The 18,410-nt window shown below is 38.3% G+C and overlaps 2 protein-coding genes across 2 annotated transcripts; both read right to left on the minus strand.

The window, feature by feature from the left end:
* Window positions 1-1,515: 1,515 nt before the first annotated feature.
* On the minus strand, window positions 1,516-7,706 carry LOC113720268 (uncharacterized). The gene is made up of 3 exons (XM_027245190.2): window positions 6,759-7,706; window positions 6,212-6,586; window positions 1,516-2,222 (listed from the first exon to the last, which is right to left on the minus strand). The coding sequence occupies exons 1-3, from the start codon at window positions 7,221-7,223 to the stop codon at window positions 1,647-1,649; spliced, it is 1,416 nt and encodes a 471-aa protein (XP_027100991.1). The 5' UTR covers window positions 7,224-7,706; the 3' UTR covers window positions 1,516-1,646.
* Window positions 7,707-8,642: 936 nt separating this feature from the next.
* Window positions 8,643-13,354, minus strand: LOC113720267 (uncharacterized). The gene is made up of 5 exons (XM_072049463.1): window positions 11,838-13,354; window positions 11,593-11,742; window positions 10,179-10,364; window positions 9,343-9,428; window positions 8,643-9,161 (listed from the first exon to the last, which is right to left on the minus strand). The coding sequence occupies exons 1-4, from the start codon at window positions 12,969-12,971 to the stop codon at window positions 9,348-9,350; spliced, it is 1,551 nt and encodes a 516-aa protein (XP_071905564.1). The 5' UTR covers window positions 12,972-13,354; the 3' UTR covers window positions 8,643-9,161; window positions 9,343-9,347.
* Window positions 13,355-18,410: the final 5,056 nt, after the last annotated feature.

An 18,410-nucleotide genomic window follows, 5' to 3' on the forward strand; every position in this document is an offset into this window, starting at 1 on the left:
CTCCGGTTTTGGTTTCCAAAAGCTTAGGTCAGTAGCAAATTTAATTTATATATGCATGGCTAGCTTCTTTAACATTTGTATACTATATATAAGAACACACCACACCAGTAGTGTCACTGTTAGTAGTAATTAAGTTGATTAATTGGAGTTTTATTTGTGCATGTTTATCTTGGATCTAGTGTCCAAAAACAAAAAATGATTTTGAAAAAAACATTTTGAATGAAAGTGAGTGAGTCGATCTTTAGCAAATTTATTACCCTTTCAATGAAATATCACGGCCCACTTAGCTTAGCTTGTCGTCGTATCATGTCAATATGTATCACACGGTATAGATAGAGATAGTCGTGCGTGCATGAAAATTGAGATGATGGTTTTGAAGAGTCATTATTGCATTTTATGTTGTTTTGTTCCTGAATGAAGCAATAATATTCTGATTGTTGCGGAAACCTTTTTCTAGCTCTTTCTTTTTCTTTTGAGGAAGGTAGTTAATCCAGGTTTGATATGAATAATATCCACGATGATGATGGAATCATGCATGGTAATTACTAAGGCCTTTTAAGGACGTCAATTACATCCATTGGAATTTGAGAAAAACGGAAGGATCATTCATATCATCATGACTTGGCCTTTTCAGTCAATAATGATTGTCTTTGGTAATACGTACGCTAACGAGTCAACAATTAATAGTAACCTCGAAAAAAGTAATTATGAGTAAGTGTCTCTGTCGCTTAACTTTTCTCTGGCGGGAGGATTAAGCTTTGGAGTAATTGAACTAGTAGTACTTTAGAGTTTAGAGCAATCTCTCAATCTCAATCTCAATCTCAATCTCGATCTCCTTTTTTGTGGGGGTTTAGAACTTTACTACAAGGGAAGAAGATTAGTAGTGAAGCCGACAAAGAGGACCTTACTTTGATGCCTTATTTTCTTGCTTCTTTTATGATTTCCGGAGAGCTCACAGCCTCAGGGGGCATCCAAAGATTGCTGTCAACTGTCACATTCTTCTCTTCTGGAGGCAAAACAAAACAAATTCTCCCAACTTTATTCTCTATTCCTCCGCCACTCCACCCCAGATTTCTGATACATTAATTACATGAATGCCGCCGACTTAGGCTTCAAACTCCAACGATAATATATGGACATGCATGCAGAAAAAGGGGAACATGAAAGTACGTACAGGCATACATACTTCTTTCTTCCTTTTATGTATATATATATTTTTTATTTTTAGTGGGAAGAGCACTGACTTGTAGTAAGTAAGAGAGATATAGAGAGAGTAGTAAAGTTTAAAGGTCTCTCAAAACAAAACGCACATAGTCTTTAATGGATGAAACTTCTCTTCTACTACTACATAGTCTTTAATTTAGATGGACAATTAAAGCTGACTCTTTCAGCGACCGCAGTTAATGGATGGAATTTTTTTTTTTTTTTTTATAATATGCAGTTAGGAAGTTAAAACAACCTTTCCACTTTTTTTTTTTTTTTGGAAATTAAATTATACTCTATAGGTGCGTGGGATTGGGAAAGGATATATAATTGCAGCGAACTTGCAGCTGCTGTGACTGTGAGTTAGTTAAAAAAGTTACGGACAAATCATGACCATTTATATTCAGGAAAGGAAAATGCATTTTCACGGCAAAAAATTACTATTAATGCGGTGAATAATGTGTGCTATCATCCCATACATCGGCAGGAGGGATGAAGGAGTCGGGTGAAAGCCCCGGGACGTCAAAAACGACGTCGTGGATGGCCCAGGTCTCTTCCATGGTCGTCCTACAATGCTGTGTGGATACCTCTCCGAAACGGAATACAGTGGCAACGGTCCTGCCTTGATGGGCAATGAGGAGGCCGTCGACGTCCCTGTAGTCTCCGATGCTGCTCCCAATGGTTGTCTCCCAGTAAACAGCACCCGAAACCGAAGGATGATCACTTCCATTTTCGCGGCGCCCACCTGCCGGCTGCTGCTCATCCTCTTCCTCCTCCCGCTGTACTAAAACTCTGGTCAGGTGGGAGTCCTCTAGATATATGAGAAGCCCACTCTTTTGGCTGAAGTAGCCGTACAAGACGTGCCTGATCACTTCTGCAGGACCCTCGTTCCTTTCCATCACCGTCGCCCGATCTGCTGCCACTTTTAACACGAAGCAATCTTCATCTCCAATTCGTTTCTCTCCTAAGCACCGTGCTTTGCCGGCAAACAAACTCGCCGTGCTCTTTGGGTCCAACCCCTGCAATCCAATATGAAAGCTACTATTACATCTTCATTCAAGCACTGGTGAAACTTTTTCAAAGAATCAACTCCATATTTGACATGGGCTTTGAATACTGAAATTTTTTGGGATCTCCACTAGGTACTGGTTCTGACAAGGCAGTACAAGTTAAGTTAAATGCTTGTGTGAGAGTAATATATTTAATACAATTATTATAAGGTATAAATTTTGTAGAAAATGTACTGAAGTGAAGCAGAAGACAGAAAACCATAATTAAGGCAAAGACATGCGAACCTGTAGCTTAAAATGTAAGAGGCACTTTATTGGCTAACTGTCACTGCATAGATGCACAGTAAAGTTGGGAAAAAAACGGTTGTACTATTACTGATACGGTTGTACTAAAACCCCAAAAAATTAAGGAATACTAACGGATGAGTCCACCTAGGTGTGTACAAATCCAAAAAATTCCAATTTTGCCAACCGAATTAAGGAATTTAGAGTTTTCGTATTCAAGAGTGGCAAAATTAGTTTGAATTCAGGACCATGATTCTTAAAAGCAGAAATTATGATTTCGAATTCTCAAATCGAAATCGGAATTCAACTACCTAATTCAATTTCAATTTCAATTTCGTATATATAGTAATATATAATAAATGTGAGTCATTATATTATGTAACAATAATAAAATAGTATACTACATCTAACTGACTAATCTAGGTTTTTTTTTAATAAATTCCAAAACAGTTTTCATTTATATAAATTCAATAGGATATCTTCTTTTTTTTTCTGGCAACGATAACATATGCATTATCTAATCTATCATTTTTTATAGAGAAGGGGGTCTAAAGAAAATGCATAAGGAGCTAACAAATATACAGATCTGATTAGATCAAAAGAATACTCTGATACTTCTTCTAAATTTTTATTATTGTAAGTGAGATTCGAATCTCACTTACACCCAAAAATATACCCTGTCTAAAATGGGAGAACAAAGTGTGCGGAGAAGCGGATGGTCAAGAAACGACAGCCGGGTAGGGCCAGCCCAACAAAGGCCAAAGCTTTAGTAGGGTCCGCAGTGGTAGCAGTAGACAGGCGTGCAAGGGCCGAAGGGAATGTTTGATGCAAGCGAACCAAGTATTAGCTGTAGTGCAAATTACTGCACAACTGAGATTCGGAGTCCAAAATGTGGAAATGGACATACGGGAGAGTGGGAAGGAGAATGAAAGAATGGTAATTCATACAAATAAAAAAAAAAAAATGGCAGTGGATTGGACTGGGGAAATGGGGAGTTGGGTCGGGCAAAGGATCCGGATCCCCTTTGTACACACGACGGCAGGTTAGTCTAAACCATTTGTACCATCTTATCCTCTTTTTTTTTTTTTTTTTTAAGTATACACCATTTGTATCATCTATTCTACGGTTTGTTGATTAATTTTGTTCGAATCGGATTGGAAAATGTGGAAGCAATACATCCTACGTTCGATGGAAGTAGTGCTAACCCCCAGCAGATTTGACTACAGTAGCAATGCTTCGTGGGGGCCGAAAGAATTTTAACTAATAAAATTCTGCTATGACAACATGGCATGTTTTGGATCACTTGGTCTATGTGTGGGGCCGTAAACCTGGTCTACACAAGTTTTTGCCGCGAACTCCCTCTGTTCTGCTGCTTCTTCTTCTTCTTCTTCTTGGGAGCGGTGAAGGGTGTGAGGGTAGTCTTTACCACTTTTACTTACTTCTATAAAGAAAGGATCAAAAGCAAGCAAAAGCGCCGGGCATCTCCCGTCTTGTTCCTTGTTCCTCCTCCTACTCTCTCTCTTTCTCTCTCTCTCTCTATTGCCTCACCATTGCCTCACCCATCCCCAGCTCTCTCTAGTTTTAATAAAAATCCTGCTCACTCAATTTACACAAACTATATATATATATATATATATATATATATATATATATATATATATATATTGTAGAATTGATTTTCATGCTTTGCTCTTCCGGTAATTAACTGATACAGTGCTCTCCCACGCAGTACATATTTTGCTTTTCCTTTTCTTTTTTCTTTTTGGGTGATACTGCTGGTTCAACTTGCACTTACAACGAACCGGCGTATAATACAAGAAAAGAGTGTTTCAGAAACCTCTTGAGGTTTTTTTAATAATTTCATTTAGCTCCCTTGAGTTTTTAAAAATTACGCATACCTCCTTTATCATTTAAAATGATAATAATACCCTTAAATATTTTAATGAAATTTCCATGTGTAGTATGCTTATATTTAGAATGACTTTTAAAATTATTTTTCATTATTTTTCCATCTTATTCCACTTTTTTTAAAATTTTTTGCCAATAAAACTGTAAAATCATCACTGTTATTTCTAGTTTCTATTGTAACCAAACGTTGAACTAATGATATTTTTGATGAGGTAACTTATATGTAATCCAATGTTTTTGCTGATCTTTGTTTTATATTCTTTGGTATTAAAATTAACAATAAATAAAAAATAGCCCAAAATTACTACTAAATTATGATAATTCCACTACTCGAAAAATTTATAAATTATAAATGAATTATTTCAACATTTTCTTTTCTATCTTATAAATCTAAATCCATAATAAAATACCATCACAAATATCCTATCATAATAATAACATTATTATTATAGTTGTTTATCAAATAGTAGGCACAGATATAAAAATTTTGGCATCCTTTTCTTATAATTATACTAAATAATCTTATAATTATATAGAAAAATAAATTAAAACTCATTGCACAAGGGCATTTTTGAGTATTTATTTAAAAATTTGATCAAATCAATAGTATTTTAAGATTTTGTTACTAAAACTATCAAATCAAAGGAGACGGGTGTAATTTTTCAAACCTTAGGAAAATTCAGTGAAATTGTCAAAAAGGTTTCTGAAATTATACACTACTACCTACACCCTACTCCCTACTCCATATATGCAAGTACTCTTTGTTATGGCCAACTTAGCGTCATGTACATGGGGAAATCAAACTATGTGCATATATGAAATTTTTATGGAGTTATTTATTCTTTTTTTTTTTTTCGACGGAGTGGGGTGTCCGGGTCAAGTCCGTAAAGGCGGCCCGACTAATCCCCACTCCAGCCCGGCCCAGCTCCCCAACCAGAATTATGGAGTTATTTATTCAAACAAACAAAAGTTAACGATATGAAATTTAAAAACAAATTGCGGTGGTTAAATATCTAAGGAATTCAATTTTAGGTAGCATTAAAATATACGAGGCTGCCAGCTTGCCTTTGGCAAATTTCTAAATCCATGAGCAAGCAGGAAACTAGGGCCCCGTTTGGAAGTCAGTTTTTTGACAAGTTTTTTTTACAAAATTTTTAATAACTTTAGTTATAATAATTTCAAAAAAATTCTCAAAATTTTAAATTACACGACTTTCAAAATATTCAAAAACATGCAAAAAAAAAATTGAATTTCTCTTCTTCCTTTCTTCTTCTTCCTCTCCTACCTTAACCCACCACCACTTTTGCCACCATCCAAGACCGACCGACGCCAACAACCACCTCTTTTTTTTTTTCTTTATTTCTCTTCCTCTCGCCTTCCTCCTTCTTCCCTCTCCCCTGCCACCGTCCCCCTCTCCCCAGCACAATCTGGTCACGCGACCAAATCACGCCAAGGGATGAGGAGGGAGAGGGAGAGGGAGAGAGAAATTATATTTATATATATATAAGAATGGCAGGAGAGAGGAAAGGGTGACGAAGAAGAGAGGAAAGAAAAGGAAAAAGAAAAGAAAAAATGTTTTTCATCTTAAAATTTTTTTCTACAAATCCTACGTACGTCATAGTAAAGGTTTAGACAAATACATGAAATACTCGTTTGCCAAACAGGCCTAGGCTTTCTGGCGGGGTTACCATTGGTGGAGAGGTGGAGACAGTAGAAGTGTACTGTGTGTGTGCTTGGCACGGGTAGAGACTAGAGACTGTATGTATGGAAGTATAGTAGTAGATAACAGAGATGGACGGACGGACCTGGATAATGCGACGTAAGGGACGTTGAGGGCCTTTGGCCGCGTGGGTGCCCAGCCAGGGTGTATGCCTCCACACGATCTTGGAATCGCTGCCGGCCAGGACCTTGTTACCCCCAACCACCAGCTCCAGCGACCACATTCCCGGCGACATCTGCCACAGCACGAAGCATCCCTTCTCCCCGCTACTCCTCGTTCCCAGTGTCTTCACTGTTCCTCCTCCCGAAATCTCTGTCGGGAAGCACATCATCTTCACCGTGCCGGCCGTGTACATGTTTCTGGGGACTTTCTGTTGTTGTTGCTGCTGCTGCTTGGATTTCGAGGAGCATCCCGTCGCGGCCAAGTATTGTTGAATAATGTAATGCGCAGTAGAGGTCTCCTGTATATTATTATTAGTACGTACTAGGAGTATAAGAATTGCATCTACCGCGTCCGTACTAGAAGTAAAGCAACATCACAGTTTAATTAATAAAGTCCGCAGTAGAAGAAGTAACATCACAGTAGACGCCTCTCCCTCTCATTCTCTCATTAATTAAACCTTGCGTACGTACAATGGGAATGTCTTTGATGATGGTAGGATTGTAAGGATGAAGAATTGGATTGGTGTTCTGATGACCGTAGTAGGAGTGGTAGTTGTTGTTGTTGTTGCCGTTTTCATTATTGTTGATGGGCAGAGGAATGGGGCCAAGTGGGCAAGCCAAGACCCCGAGCAAAAGCTTCAAGTCTTGCCTCTTGGCCGCATTAATATTGGGCGGCGCTGAGCCTGGGCCGGCAGGGTATGCTGAGGACATGGAGAAGCTCCTGCTGCCCCCTCCTCCTCCTGCAGGGTCGGCTGCCAAGCTCCTCTGTGCTCTAAACCATTCCCGAATCACTTCCCAGGAGGAGGTGGTCTCTTTCTTATTTCCAGACTGGCAGTGGTGGTGGTGCATTTCGAGATCGGGGCCTTCCATGAGAGGGGTCAGAGGTTGGGTGGTGCACCACCTCTGATTTCTGCGAGCAGCTCTGCAGGATGCCATCGTTCTGTACTACTTTTATTGGATAATACCAATGCGGACTTTTAAATGACTGATCAGGCGAAGGAAGAAGTATGAATGCTACGTGTAAATTGGAATAGTAGCGACCGGCGAGCGAGAGACGGTACAGAATAGACGGGCTACCCGATCCTGAAGTCTAATATTACTTTTGGCTTACTAATTCTTACTGCAGTAATTCTTATTACTGCACCAGCTACGCATGTAGGTTTGTAGTCGATGATGAGTGATGACGCCAGCGAGTAAAACACTACAGTACTTTTTTTTTTTTTTTGGTCAAACGAGTAAAACACTCATCAGTAAGTAAGTAGTACTAGTAGTTGGTAATAATAGACAGTAGTCGTATTTCTTTTTATATACGTTTCCTGGAAGGGCTGCCTTGGCTTTGTTCCCTTGCTTTATTCGCATTCTTCTTTCTCCCTTTATTTCATTTGTAAACGCGCACCTGCTTTTCTGAGCCCACTTCCAACTAGTTTCTTCTTCTTCTTTTTTTTCTGCATCTACTCAGTCTTAAAGTACAAGTAAGACAGAAGTCAAAGTCATGTAGCTGATTATATGTGCGTTAGGGGGGCACATTAACCTCCCAATGACAATAATAATGAGTTCTTTGGTGAAGACTCGTTTTCCTTTGGCATGTCTTTGGAAAGACAGTAGAATTACGCTATCAACTGGGATCGTCCAACAGCTCTTTTGTCGGTAAATAAAAGCATGGTACTCACAGTAGATATTAAGGTGAACGGCGAGAAGGTTAAAAAGTCACAACTCAATTACTTGCTGCGTGGAAGCCGGCGGCGGAAGGCAAATCAGAGGGAGAGGGGAATCAGTATGGAGTCGGCATCATCAGCGGTTGGATCAGCCCTGACTTGAGTGGAACAAGCGAGCATTAATTGAAGTCGCACGTATGTTGCTGAAGGTATTGAATTAATTGGAAATGGCCAAGCTTCTTATGGTTATTTCTTAAAGCTCCACTGTAGCCAATGTAAAAATTATAAGTAAATTCTGCACTACATCAACGTGGAGTGAACTCGTTATGGCAACATCTAGACTGTGGCAGAGTTCTAATAGCTTTCAAATTGCTTGGGTCTTGCTATGCTGTTTCTATTTCCCTCCTAATTCAAATCTAAGGGAAGCTTCAAAGTTAAAAACATCATTTGCACATTGGTTCTCAACATGCAAGCTGCCGATATCTGTTTGTCCAACGTTAAGACTCCTGCCCCTCGCACCGATTATCTCCGCAGCGGGCAAAACAAGACAACATACTATGTAAGTAATGCAACGTTTGTTTGATCTACAAATGTAGGAAAGCTGGAGATCCAATCAGCTTGCTAATGTTATAAGCTGGTACCAAAATACACAGGCCATTTCCAGTATATACTTCCGCACAAAAGGAATTGCAGACAAAAATTACCAGAGTCAGCCAAGTAGCCAACTGCAATGAATTATTATTATTACTAGTAATATACTTCCACATGGACAAAATGAATTATAGACAACGAACACGTAAGCAGCTGTGGAAAAAATATCCAGCGCACAAATTAGATGAACATAATACTTACGGTACTTCCAAGTCCTGCTGAAGAAGCTGAAATCTGTAATGGGTGAGCGATGCATGCATTTTTGATCTCATCATTTAGACCATCTTGGAAGGCTAGCACCACAAAATGACTTCAACCTTCAAAGCCCCTCATCTGGCCAATTAATTCCCCAAACTTCTCAACTGAGGCATCAGAATCCTCATATACACTATGGAGTTTGTGATGGCCAAACCAACACAAGTTAAGACCAAGTTCTATGAGAACCGAGATAGTACTAGTATTATCATTTGATGGCTCGCTAGTTTAAACCCATCACTTTTGGCCCATCCACATAACCATGTCTAAAGCAACAAACTGATTGAGCCGCCGAAGCAACAAAAATGCCAAACTGAAATATCAAATTGTTTACTAACGAAGAAAATTGCAAGAACAAATTAAAACAGGCTAAAGTAGAAGCACTTAACCAACAATAGAAAAACCTGAATCTCATCTAATACTAGCTAGTTGAGATCCCTCCCCGGACTGCCTAGAAGTTTCAGAGGTAATATATTTAACATGGTGAGCCATACCATGATTATTTATAGTGTTGGGAAATTTCTGACACAAGCTTGTCCATGAATTGGCATTTCTTATCAAATCCCCAACCTGGGTTACTCTGCAAAATGTCCAGTTACCAACTTTAAAATTCAGCCCAAATGGCAAAGAGAATCAGGAACAGAAATTATGAAGTAAACATCCAGGGACTGCATGTTGGCCATAATCCTATGATAATCTAATGCTCATGAACACCAGAAGATTGAATCTTTCAAGATGAAAGGATATAATAACTCAGTTAACTATTCAAAAGTTCCCATAAGCCTCGTAACATAAGCAAGGAATCAGTACTTCAAAAGTAAACTTAGTCCAAACTCTGAAAACCCCTGTTTGGTTCATTTTTCTAATTAATGGAGAGGAATATGTTTCCATCAAATAGGAAATAAATGATGATATGTTTTTAATTCATCATCATGTCCAAGGATGGCTATTGGAATTACATGCTGCTAGGGAATATGGAAAAGCAGGTGGACAGATAAGAAGATGTACATACACTGGAGAAGCAGACATACATATTGGAATTACCTTAGCTTAAAAACAAAAACATTTTATACTACACCCTATCATGTACAGTCCAAGTAAGAGATTCTGTCCTTAAGATACAAAGAATGAAGTTTGAACTCTAATGCATGACACGTACCACACAAAACAACGGTTGCAAAATGTTAAAATCAATTATGCATGTTAGTTTACTATGGAAACTACAAATTTCATCATATTTAGTAAGACGAACTATCAACAGGAAATAATTAGTGAAATATCATTTTTCATTTTGGTAAAAAAAAAAATAATGTCAACGAAAAAAAAAAACCTGCAGAGAGAGAACGGCACGATTTGTGAATCGCTTTACTGAAGCAGGTACACTTTCTGGAAGCGCTTTCGCCACTCTTTCTATCTCTTCTTGTTGTTGCTTTGCAGTTACTCTATCGGGTCCACTGTAATAGTCAACAATTTCTTTTAGAAGTGGGACCTTCTTCATTGTTTCTTCCACAGCTTCCTGTCAAAGAAGAGAAAAGTGAAAAGAAATGAGAGTGGGCAGATAAGAGAGGAGAGAAAACAGCTCATCTTGTTTAAAGGAAAATCAAACCAATCAAACCAAAAAATGAAAGCAGATCTCACATAGAAAACAAGAGGCAAAATGAAATAACAAAATCACTTTGAGATCCTACCGTTCAACAAAAAGCAAGTTGTGAATGGAGAGGAGAAAAGGCTGTAGAAAAGGTAAGATACAAAGGATAAAGTCATCAATTGTAACGTAAAATCTCAACCTTTTTTTTGGGACCTATTTGGTGAATTTGGGAGTTCTTAGTGCATCTGTTATGTGCCTTATCTTTACCCTACCTCATTAGAGGTCAACTTATCTGCGCTTTAGCTTTACATGTGAACCCATAATATTCTCACTGGTTAATTTTCAGCAAAATATAACAAATGAACGATGGCAAAAGACCAACTAACCTCAAACTAAGATTATACTTACCCGTACAACAAATGCAAATATAATATTGGGAAAGAGAACTACTTCGATACATGCATAAAATGATACACGAAATACATGCCCAAAAAACTAACACGACTTTCTCAAGTAGTAATTGGTATATAAACCAGTTAAAGAAATTAATGTAAGACAAACAGAATCAAGCAACTCCAAAAGATGAAACTTTATAACTTTTCGCATTCAGAATCATACAAGATGAACACCACCATAGACCTCCAACTCTCCAAGTACAAGTCATGACCCTAGCTCATACACAGTTTGGGTGAACATGTCTGCTGAATGTTTATTCCAGCCAATTACAGGGATGAGCGAACCAAATGGCCACAAGAACATAGCTATCAGGCAATAACAAATTCTCTTCATGGATCAATCAAAATGTACAAATCCAGTAAAAATAAGAAAGGAAAATAAATTGTTCAGTTCAGGTAAGGAAAATAAATTGTTCAGTTCAGGATTCCCATTTTATTTTGGTGAATCAGTTATATTTTATAGGTATTCATGAAATAGCTTGGTGCAGAAAAAGTGTGTGTGTGTGTGTGTGTGTCTATATACATACACTCAGTCTTGGTGCAAGATATTAGCCCAATCGTTCAGTTGACACACTTGTAAAGAGGGCGGGTTGATTCCAGTCAGGATTCAACATTTAAAGAGAGTTCAACAATTGTTAAAATACCAAAAAGATTCCATGAGGCTGATAGCCAGAAAATAAAGGAATAATTTGCTGTTGTACCTCCCACTCTTGCTGACTTTGAATTCCTTCATACGCCATCAAGAATGGCTTCATCTTCTCAAGAGCGTCCCTAAGAGGGATAGGAGGTTTCTCATCAATGTCTGGATTGATGTCAAAGTTTCCCATAATATACTCCGGTTCACACTCTATCTGTAAGTTATTGGAGGAAAGGATTGAGTTGTGACTGCAATCAGCTCCTAGGCATTGAGAAATTACATCAAGTAGGTGTCCTTAAAATAATTTACCAGTAAGTTAGTGTGGAGAGCATCCAGGTAAGCATCGTCTTCAGGAGAAGGCAACACTCTGCTAGACATCTCCTCAAAGCCTTCAGATAACTGATCCATGATATCAGGTCCAAGCCTCTGAGTCAATTTGTCACCATCTGCGTCGTCGCCAAGGTAAAGCCCAGCAGCAGAATCGTCGTCATCAGTATCCTCATAACCAGTATCCTCAAAACCAGCATCCTCAAAACGAGCCCCCCTGTCTCCTTGTCCCCCTGGTCCTCCTCCTCCTCGGCCTCTCCAAGCCTGCAATCCTCTGCCTCCTCGCCCACCTCTGCCCCTAAAACCTCCTCCTCCCCTTCCACCCCTAGCACCCTCATCGCGCCCAGCATCTCCTCTTCCTCCGGACAATATTCCAACAGCCTTCTTGGCAGCCTCCTCCGGACTCAACCGCTGGGCCGAGGTGGCAGCGCTATTGGTGCTACTGTCTTCTCTAGTGGCCCCGGGAGGCTGCTGCCGAGCCCGGATGTGACGGTTTTCTTCAATAGGCTTATCGGGGACAGGTGAGGGGGATCTCGGGGCCTTCCCTCGGCCGGCACCTGACAGAATTGTCAAGATGCTGGAAGGAAGATGGGTATCCTCAGGGTTTCGGGGAACGGTCGGGGATTGGGTAGGCGGAGGCAAATGGGAATCATGGGGGGCTACCCCTCCATCTTTGGATGAGAAAATGGGTTTTCTGCTGGGATCAGAGGGTTGAGCTGGCGCAGGTGTTGGTGGAGTAACGTGACCGGCGCCCAAGCCTGCTCCAATCCCTCGGCCTCGGCCTTGGCCCCGGCCGGGGACGGGGACAGCAGTTTTATCAACGAAGGAAGTGAAGGGAGGGAGGGAAGAAGGCAGAGGTTTACCGGAGCCTCCTCCTCGTCCACCGCCTTGCCCATGACCAAACCCTGCAACGGAAGAATTCTCGGAGGGTTTGGGAGTGTGGTCCTCTTTTGTGAATTGGAATTTGGGGGAAATAGAACCGCGACCACGGCCTCTGCCTCCTCCTCCTCCTACTGCGCCGGAGGAGGTGGAGAAAGGGGAAGTAGAGGAAGAGGAAATGAAGGAGGGTCTGGTTGTGGTGGAGGGATAGGAGAACTTTGAAAAGCTTCTTCTCATGGCCGTAGTACTCTTGAAGTAGCCTGCAAATTACAAAGGCCACCGGCCACCTGAATCGATTTGAATCCGCCAAAACTGGACACTTTACGCAGTAGCGGCTTAGGGTTTAGTACTAGTACAAAATTTTTATTTTTTTGCCCCCTTAAAATGGAGTTTTGGATTGAAAAAGTTTAAAATGCCTTTGCTTGTCCAATAGAATGGCCGATATACCCTCCCTGAACATTGGCCACACCTGTATTGACCTCGGAAATAGCAATTGATGAGCTATTTTTGGAGTGTTTTTAAATTTTACTAATTTTAACTTTAACGTAGGAATGTATGTGCAGTGTTTTTGAGATATATTTTAAGATATTTTTAGAATTCAAAATTTTTGAAATATTTTTTAAAATTTGACATCATCACCTATCACTATAACCAACTACTAATACCATTCTCTAGCTCCACGTGTCTCATCTCCTTTCTTTCTCTACTTTTCCTCATCTCTTCTTCCCCGTCACCCTTGACCCTCCCTTTCTCGCCTTGATCCAAATTTGGCCGTGGCCATATTGGCATTTGTTGCGGCCTATGAAACTAATTGAAATCAGTCATGTTTGGACCAACGAACCTTAAAGCACCTAGCATACACAAACTGTTAATGCATTCAAAAGTTGAAAAAACACTTAATCGGTCATTGTTGGTGTAAGCGAGGTCTATCAAGTAGAGCCAAGCTCAAACACAATATGAACTCACCTGCAAAACAGGAAGTGGTTGGGCTAAATCTCACGGGAGCACTCCGATGCTTAAATCAGTAATTGTCGAGAGTTATATTGGATGAGTTGGAGTACATACTACTCAACTGGTCAAAGGATTGATATTTATACTAGAAATGTTAGGGGATAGAATGATGAGATCTACCGGTGTTCTAATCTCATAGGATAAGATGTGATGGTGGTATCAATAGTGAGATTGTATAATAGGGTGGTTGGTTGTCATATTAATCATGTCAACCATCAACCAGAATATGATGGTAGGGCGAGATTTCTGATGACCCCGGATAAATAAGCTATGTTGAGATGATTTCTTGCAAAGGCTCGATATTGGCCTAGGTATCTTCTGGATTAGATTGGCTGAGATATCATCTAAATCGAAGTAGCCGAGATATCCACATTTGTATTATTTTGATGGGATGCAATCTTGTTGGGCATAATCTTCCAGTTTACAAGTGGAAGGCACATTTTACTTGTTGACTAGAAAAGAGTCAAATTCAAATGCCGATATCACCACCATCAACAATAGCTCGTTGCACTTCTCTTGACAGCACTTCGCAAGGACAACGAGGTCGTGATCTAGCAACGGCCAAATTTAGGATGAGGGAGAAAATAAGGACCGAGGGGTGGCGAGGGAGGGGAGGAGGAAAGAGGAAGAGGGAAGGGGTGCTAGCAGTGATGGTAATAAATTGTGGAGTTACGCGGAAGAAGAAAATGGGGTATTTATTTTTTTAATTTTTTATATATTTGTGAGTTATTTTTATATGTGTATTACTAAAGTATGGTATTTAAAAAACTAATTTGTGAAATTTTTTAAGTTCTACCTACTGTGAATTTTTTTTAAAAAAAAAAACTTGGAGGGCTACCATGCACAAATGTTGACAGTGTATAGCACAATCATAAATTTTTTATTTTTTAAAAGCTAATGTGTTAGTTTGGAACTTGAAGTAATAATAATGGGGCATCTTAGAGCAGGTAATGACAATTAGTATCAGAGTCGAGAGAGGGCAATTGAACTTGAGGCGTCCATGTTTCAAAATATTGTAGCAGCTAGCAGGCAATGACAATCAACAACCGTCTTTATTTGGCAAATGATGTGCACTTTTAAAAAAATACAGCTCATAACATGGCACCGTTCTTTTTTCCTTTATAAAATATTTTATGAGATGAACTTGCCTCTTCATGGATTTTTCAATGTCTTTCTCTATTTTGTCTCTTTAATCCACTTAGTTCTCCTTACTCTCAAATTAATCTTAAATTATTGTACAATTAATAATGAAGAAATTTCTAATAGTAATGATTTAAAAATACTATTCAAGTAAGTACAATTTAGTAATCCTTGACTAAAATGCTAGATTTTGTGGTTTCGAATTGTTTATTATTTTTTTAGTTTGTTAATTATTTTTTATGTTGATTTTTATAACTTTAGATAATTTCATTTATATATATATATTTAAGATTTTGTAGTTAAGTGTGTGAAAATCTCCATACAATTAATACAAAATGATATTAAATTATGCACTAAGGGTAATTTGATATTTAATTTGTTAGAGAATCTAATTTATGGGAATTTATGTCATTTTTAACAATAATAAGTAAGAGTGGATTGCTAGAAACTTTTTTTTTAGAATGTCAATATCATTTGTTTTTTTTTTTGGTTAATTCGCTTTACTCAAATATCTACTTTGAATCTTAAACTTTAATGCGCAATAATTTAATTTCTAAAATATAAAATTTGTCCCACTTATTTTATGCTTTAATGATTTTAAATTGTAAAGTGGAGCAAATTTTATATTTCAAAAACTAAAATGAAGATTGTTATATTTTGAAAACTAAAATATGACAAATTTTATACTTCGGGAACTAAAATGTTTCATTTTAAAATTTGGCCCACCTTAAGGTTGAGAGATCCAAGTAATAACTAAGGTTGAGAGATCATTGATAATATCATAGTTGCTCATGAGTCTATTCATTGTTTGAACAGTAGGAGGAATACATCTAATACTTCTATGGCCTTAAAACTTGATATATCCAAGGTCTCCGATAGAGTTGAATGGCTTTTGTGATAAACATGATGAAAAAGATGGATTTTTTTTTTGTCAAATGTGAGGACCCGTAAATTCTCTTTCTTTTATAACATTTTATTTTATTATCTCGCATACATTTTCGTCATTATACCCTAATATATTGATTTGCCAGAGATTTTTATGAGTAAATATAGTTTTTAAATCATTTTCTAGTATAGGTTAGCTCATGATAATTTTGGAGTGTATATAGGATGTGGGACCCGCTAGCGTGGTAAGTGCGATAAAATTTTGATGACTAGATTAAGTTTCGTATTGAGAGATATTATTTTACAAGGTGTGAGGAGATAATTAGAGGATAGTTATCTAGGTTAAGCTTGGTAGATAAAGGGATAAGAATAACTTAAGAAGGTGCCAAGTGTCATGACCCTATTACAAGTTGGACTTTGACTAATTTTCATCACCTTTACTAAACCTTAAAATTGATCAAAATCATCTTCATTTCTTATGCTTGTTGGTCGACCCTTGTAAGGAGAAAAATCAAGAGAGAACCTTCAATTTGTCCTTCCATTTCTTGCTAAAATTTGGAGTTTCAACCGATAGAATTCCAAACCCTTCCATAAGAGTGTTATCTAAGGAAGAACAAAGGTTTTGGTGGAGTTGTTTTTGAAGAAAAACCCCAAAGCTACTACATTTCTTGAGAAGTTAAGGTATTTTGCTTGGAACTCACTCTTTGTTCCTAATAATGGTCAATTGGTGACTTATAGTCGCTAACTAGGTGATTTTATGGAAGATTTCATGGATTAAAGTGAAATTAGCTAAATTTCTGATTTTTTTTTGGGATTTTTCTATTTTCATATGATGATTATGGTTGGCCTTAGATTGATGGCTCTAAATTGTGTTAAATGGATCTCTTGTGCATTAATTGCGGTTATTTGCGAAAAATTTCAGCTTGTGCGGAAAATTTCAGTGTTAGGGTTCCAATTTGCCCTGTTCTGTCTAGTTCTGTTTGACCATGTTAGAGGCCAAATCAAGCTTAGATTAAAACATGAAAGTTGTAGCAAATGGTATTAACTAGTTGTCTGAAAAATTTCAGCTCAATCGGAGTACTATAGCATGTGAAATTATTGAAATACCCTTGACTTCCCATGAACCCTGTTTCGCGGACAGATTTCTGTTTTCGTGGAGTTTTTCATTTTTGACCATGAAAATGCATGATTTAGCTTTGGAGGCCTTCATAAAAAATGTAGGTACATGTCTTGGCTTCGAAACTCCATAAGATACATCTCAACCAGACTTCGGTAATCTGAGTTATTGTCATTCAATCATAGTGTGGTTAACTAGTTTGATTGTGAGATTTTGGTTCTGTAATTTGAAAATTTGACCTAGATACATTACAAACTGGACTGAATGGTCTTCATCAAAGTTGTAGCTCTTTGTCTTAGGTTCGAAACGGTATAAATTTTACCCCATTCCGATAAGTGTAGCTTCGCGTATGACCGATACGCTAAGAGGCATCAAACCTGCTATTTAGCTTTTGTCCTTAAAACTTGATTTCCAATTGCATTCCTAGACTTGTTTTGTATTTGGATGAACTTGAGCCTAATTGAAGGGCTATTGTATTGAGATTTCTTATGTGTTGGATTGGATTGAGTTGAGGAAAAATAGTGAAACCATAAATGGTTGGAATATAGCAAAATACAGAGGGCATGCTGCCTAAAATTTTAGGACTACGTAATTCCTTCAAATTGAGTTGATCTTAGTACAAATGAAGGGTTTTGGGGGTTGTTTGTAACCCTAGGACCAACTGTTATCTTTTTGCTCAAAAGTCATATTTTATTCTTTTGTACTAGTACTTAACCTGGAAAGGTGTACGACATGTAGTCGAGCCTCACTTGTGCATTCCGTTTACTCGATTTTGGATGTGAAACCTTCAATTGTTTTACTTTGATGATTTTAGGGTTTCTTGGCCATTAAAGCCAGTTTGAAGTGAAAACTTTTGAAGTATCTGTACTTGAACCGGTGAGTGTACCACTCCCCTGAATTATTGCTAAACTGGTTATCTGTACTTGCAAATTGCTATTTGAGTGTCTTTATCGACTGTTTATTGTGTACGAGGTGAGTGTGTACTTTATCACACTCGTTCTGTGGCCTGTGTGGCTTGTTTCCTGTATATACTTGAATCTGTTACCTGCGCCTGTTATAATGTCGTTTGGAAATGTATCCAACGACCTTCTTGTTACATCTGAGCTCAACCTCATGGGGAGTTAATTAAGTCGAGCCAGCAAGGGCTTGATCGAGGTAATTGACAATCCATGGGTGCCTGTTCCTGGAGAATCTTTGGGTATTGAGACTCTTGATTCGGGTATATTCGAGTATTACCATTTCTGTTCCTGTTTGGCGTTAGGATCCGGTAAAGGGGTATGTTTGGTGAACGGAATTTTGGCGTTAAAGTGGTGATCTACTAGACTGATTTCTTTATTTGAACGTTGACGGAGGGTCAACGAGATTGGATCAAGTATTGCAACGGAAATTTGGCTCTTGAGAGCCACCTGTATCCTTTACATTGTGGTGTTCATTCATTTCTCGTATTTGATGTGAATAAGTGCCTTAAAAGTGTTTTCGCATGATTTCTACTGTTTATAATTTGGTACCTCATTGAGTTTCTA

This window comes from Coffea arabica, chromosome 5e, assembly GCF_036785885.1.
Source record: "Coffea arabica cultivar ET-39 chromosome 5e, Coffea Arabica ET-39 HiFi, whole genome shotgun sequence".
NCBI lineage: Eukaryota > Viridiplantae > Streptophyta > Magnoliopsida > Gentianales > Rubiaceae > Coffea > Coffea arabica.

Bases quoted from the DNA above. Each gene is read 5' to 3' on its own strand.
- LOC113720268 (XM_027245190.2), bottom strand. From the start codon at position 7,223: ATGGCATCCTGCAGAGCTGCTCGCAGAAATCAGAGGTGGTGCACCACC. The intron at 6,587-6,758 runs GTACGTACGCAA...AATAATATACAG, and splicing joins TCATCAAAGACATTCCCATT to GAGACCTCTACTGCGCATTA. The intron at 2,223-6,211 runs GTCCGTCCGTCC...ATTGGATTGCAG, and splicing joins CCTTACGTCGCATTATCCAG to GGGTTGGACCCAAAGAGCAC.
- LOC113720267 (XM_072049463.1), bottom strand. From the start codon at position 12,971: ATGAGAAGAAGCTTTTCAAAGTTCTCCTATCCCTCCACCACAACCAGA. The intron at 11,743-11,837 runs GTAAATTATTTT...AATAACTTACAG, and splicing joins CTCTCCACACTAACTTACTG to ATAGAGTGTGAACCGGAGTA. The intron at 9,429-10,178 runs GTTTTTTTTTTT...GACATTTTGCAG, and splicing joins GTGCCGTTCTCTCTCTGCAG to AGTAACCCAGGTTGGGGATT.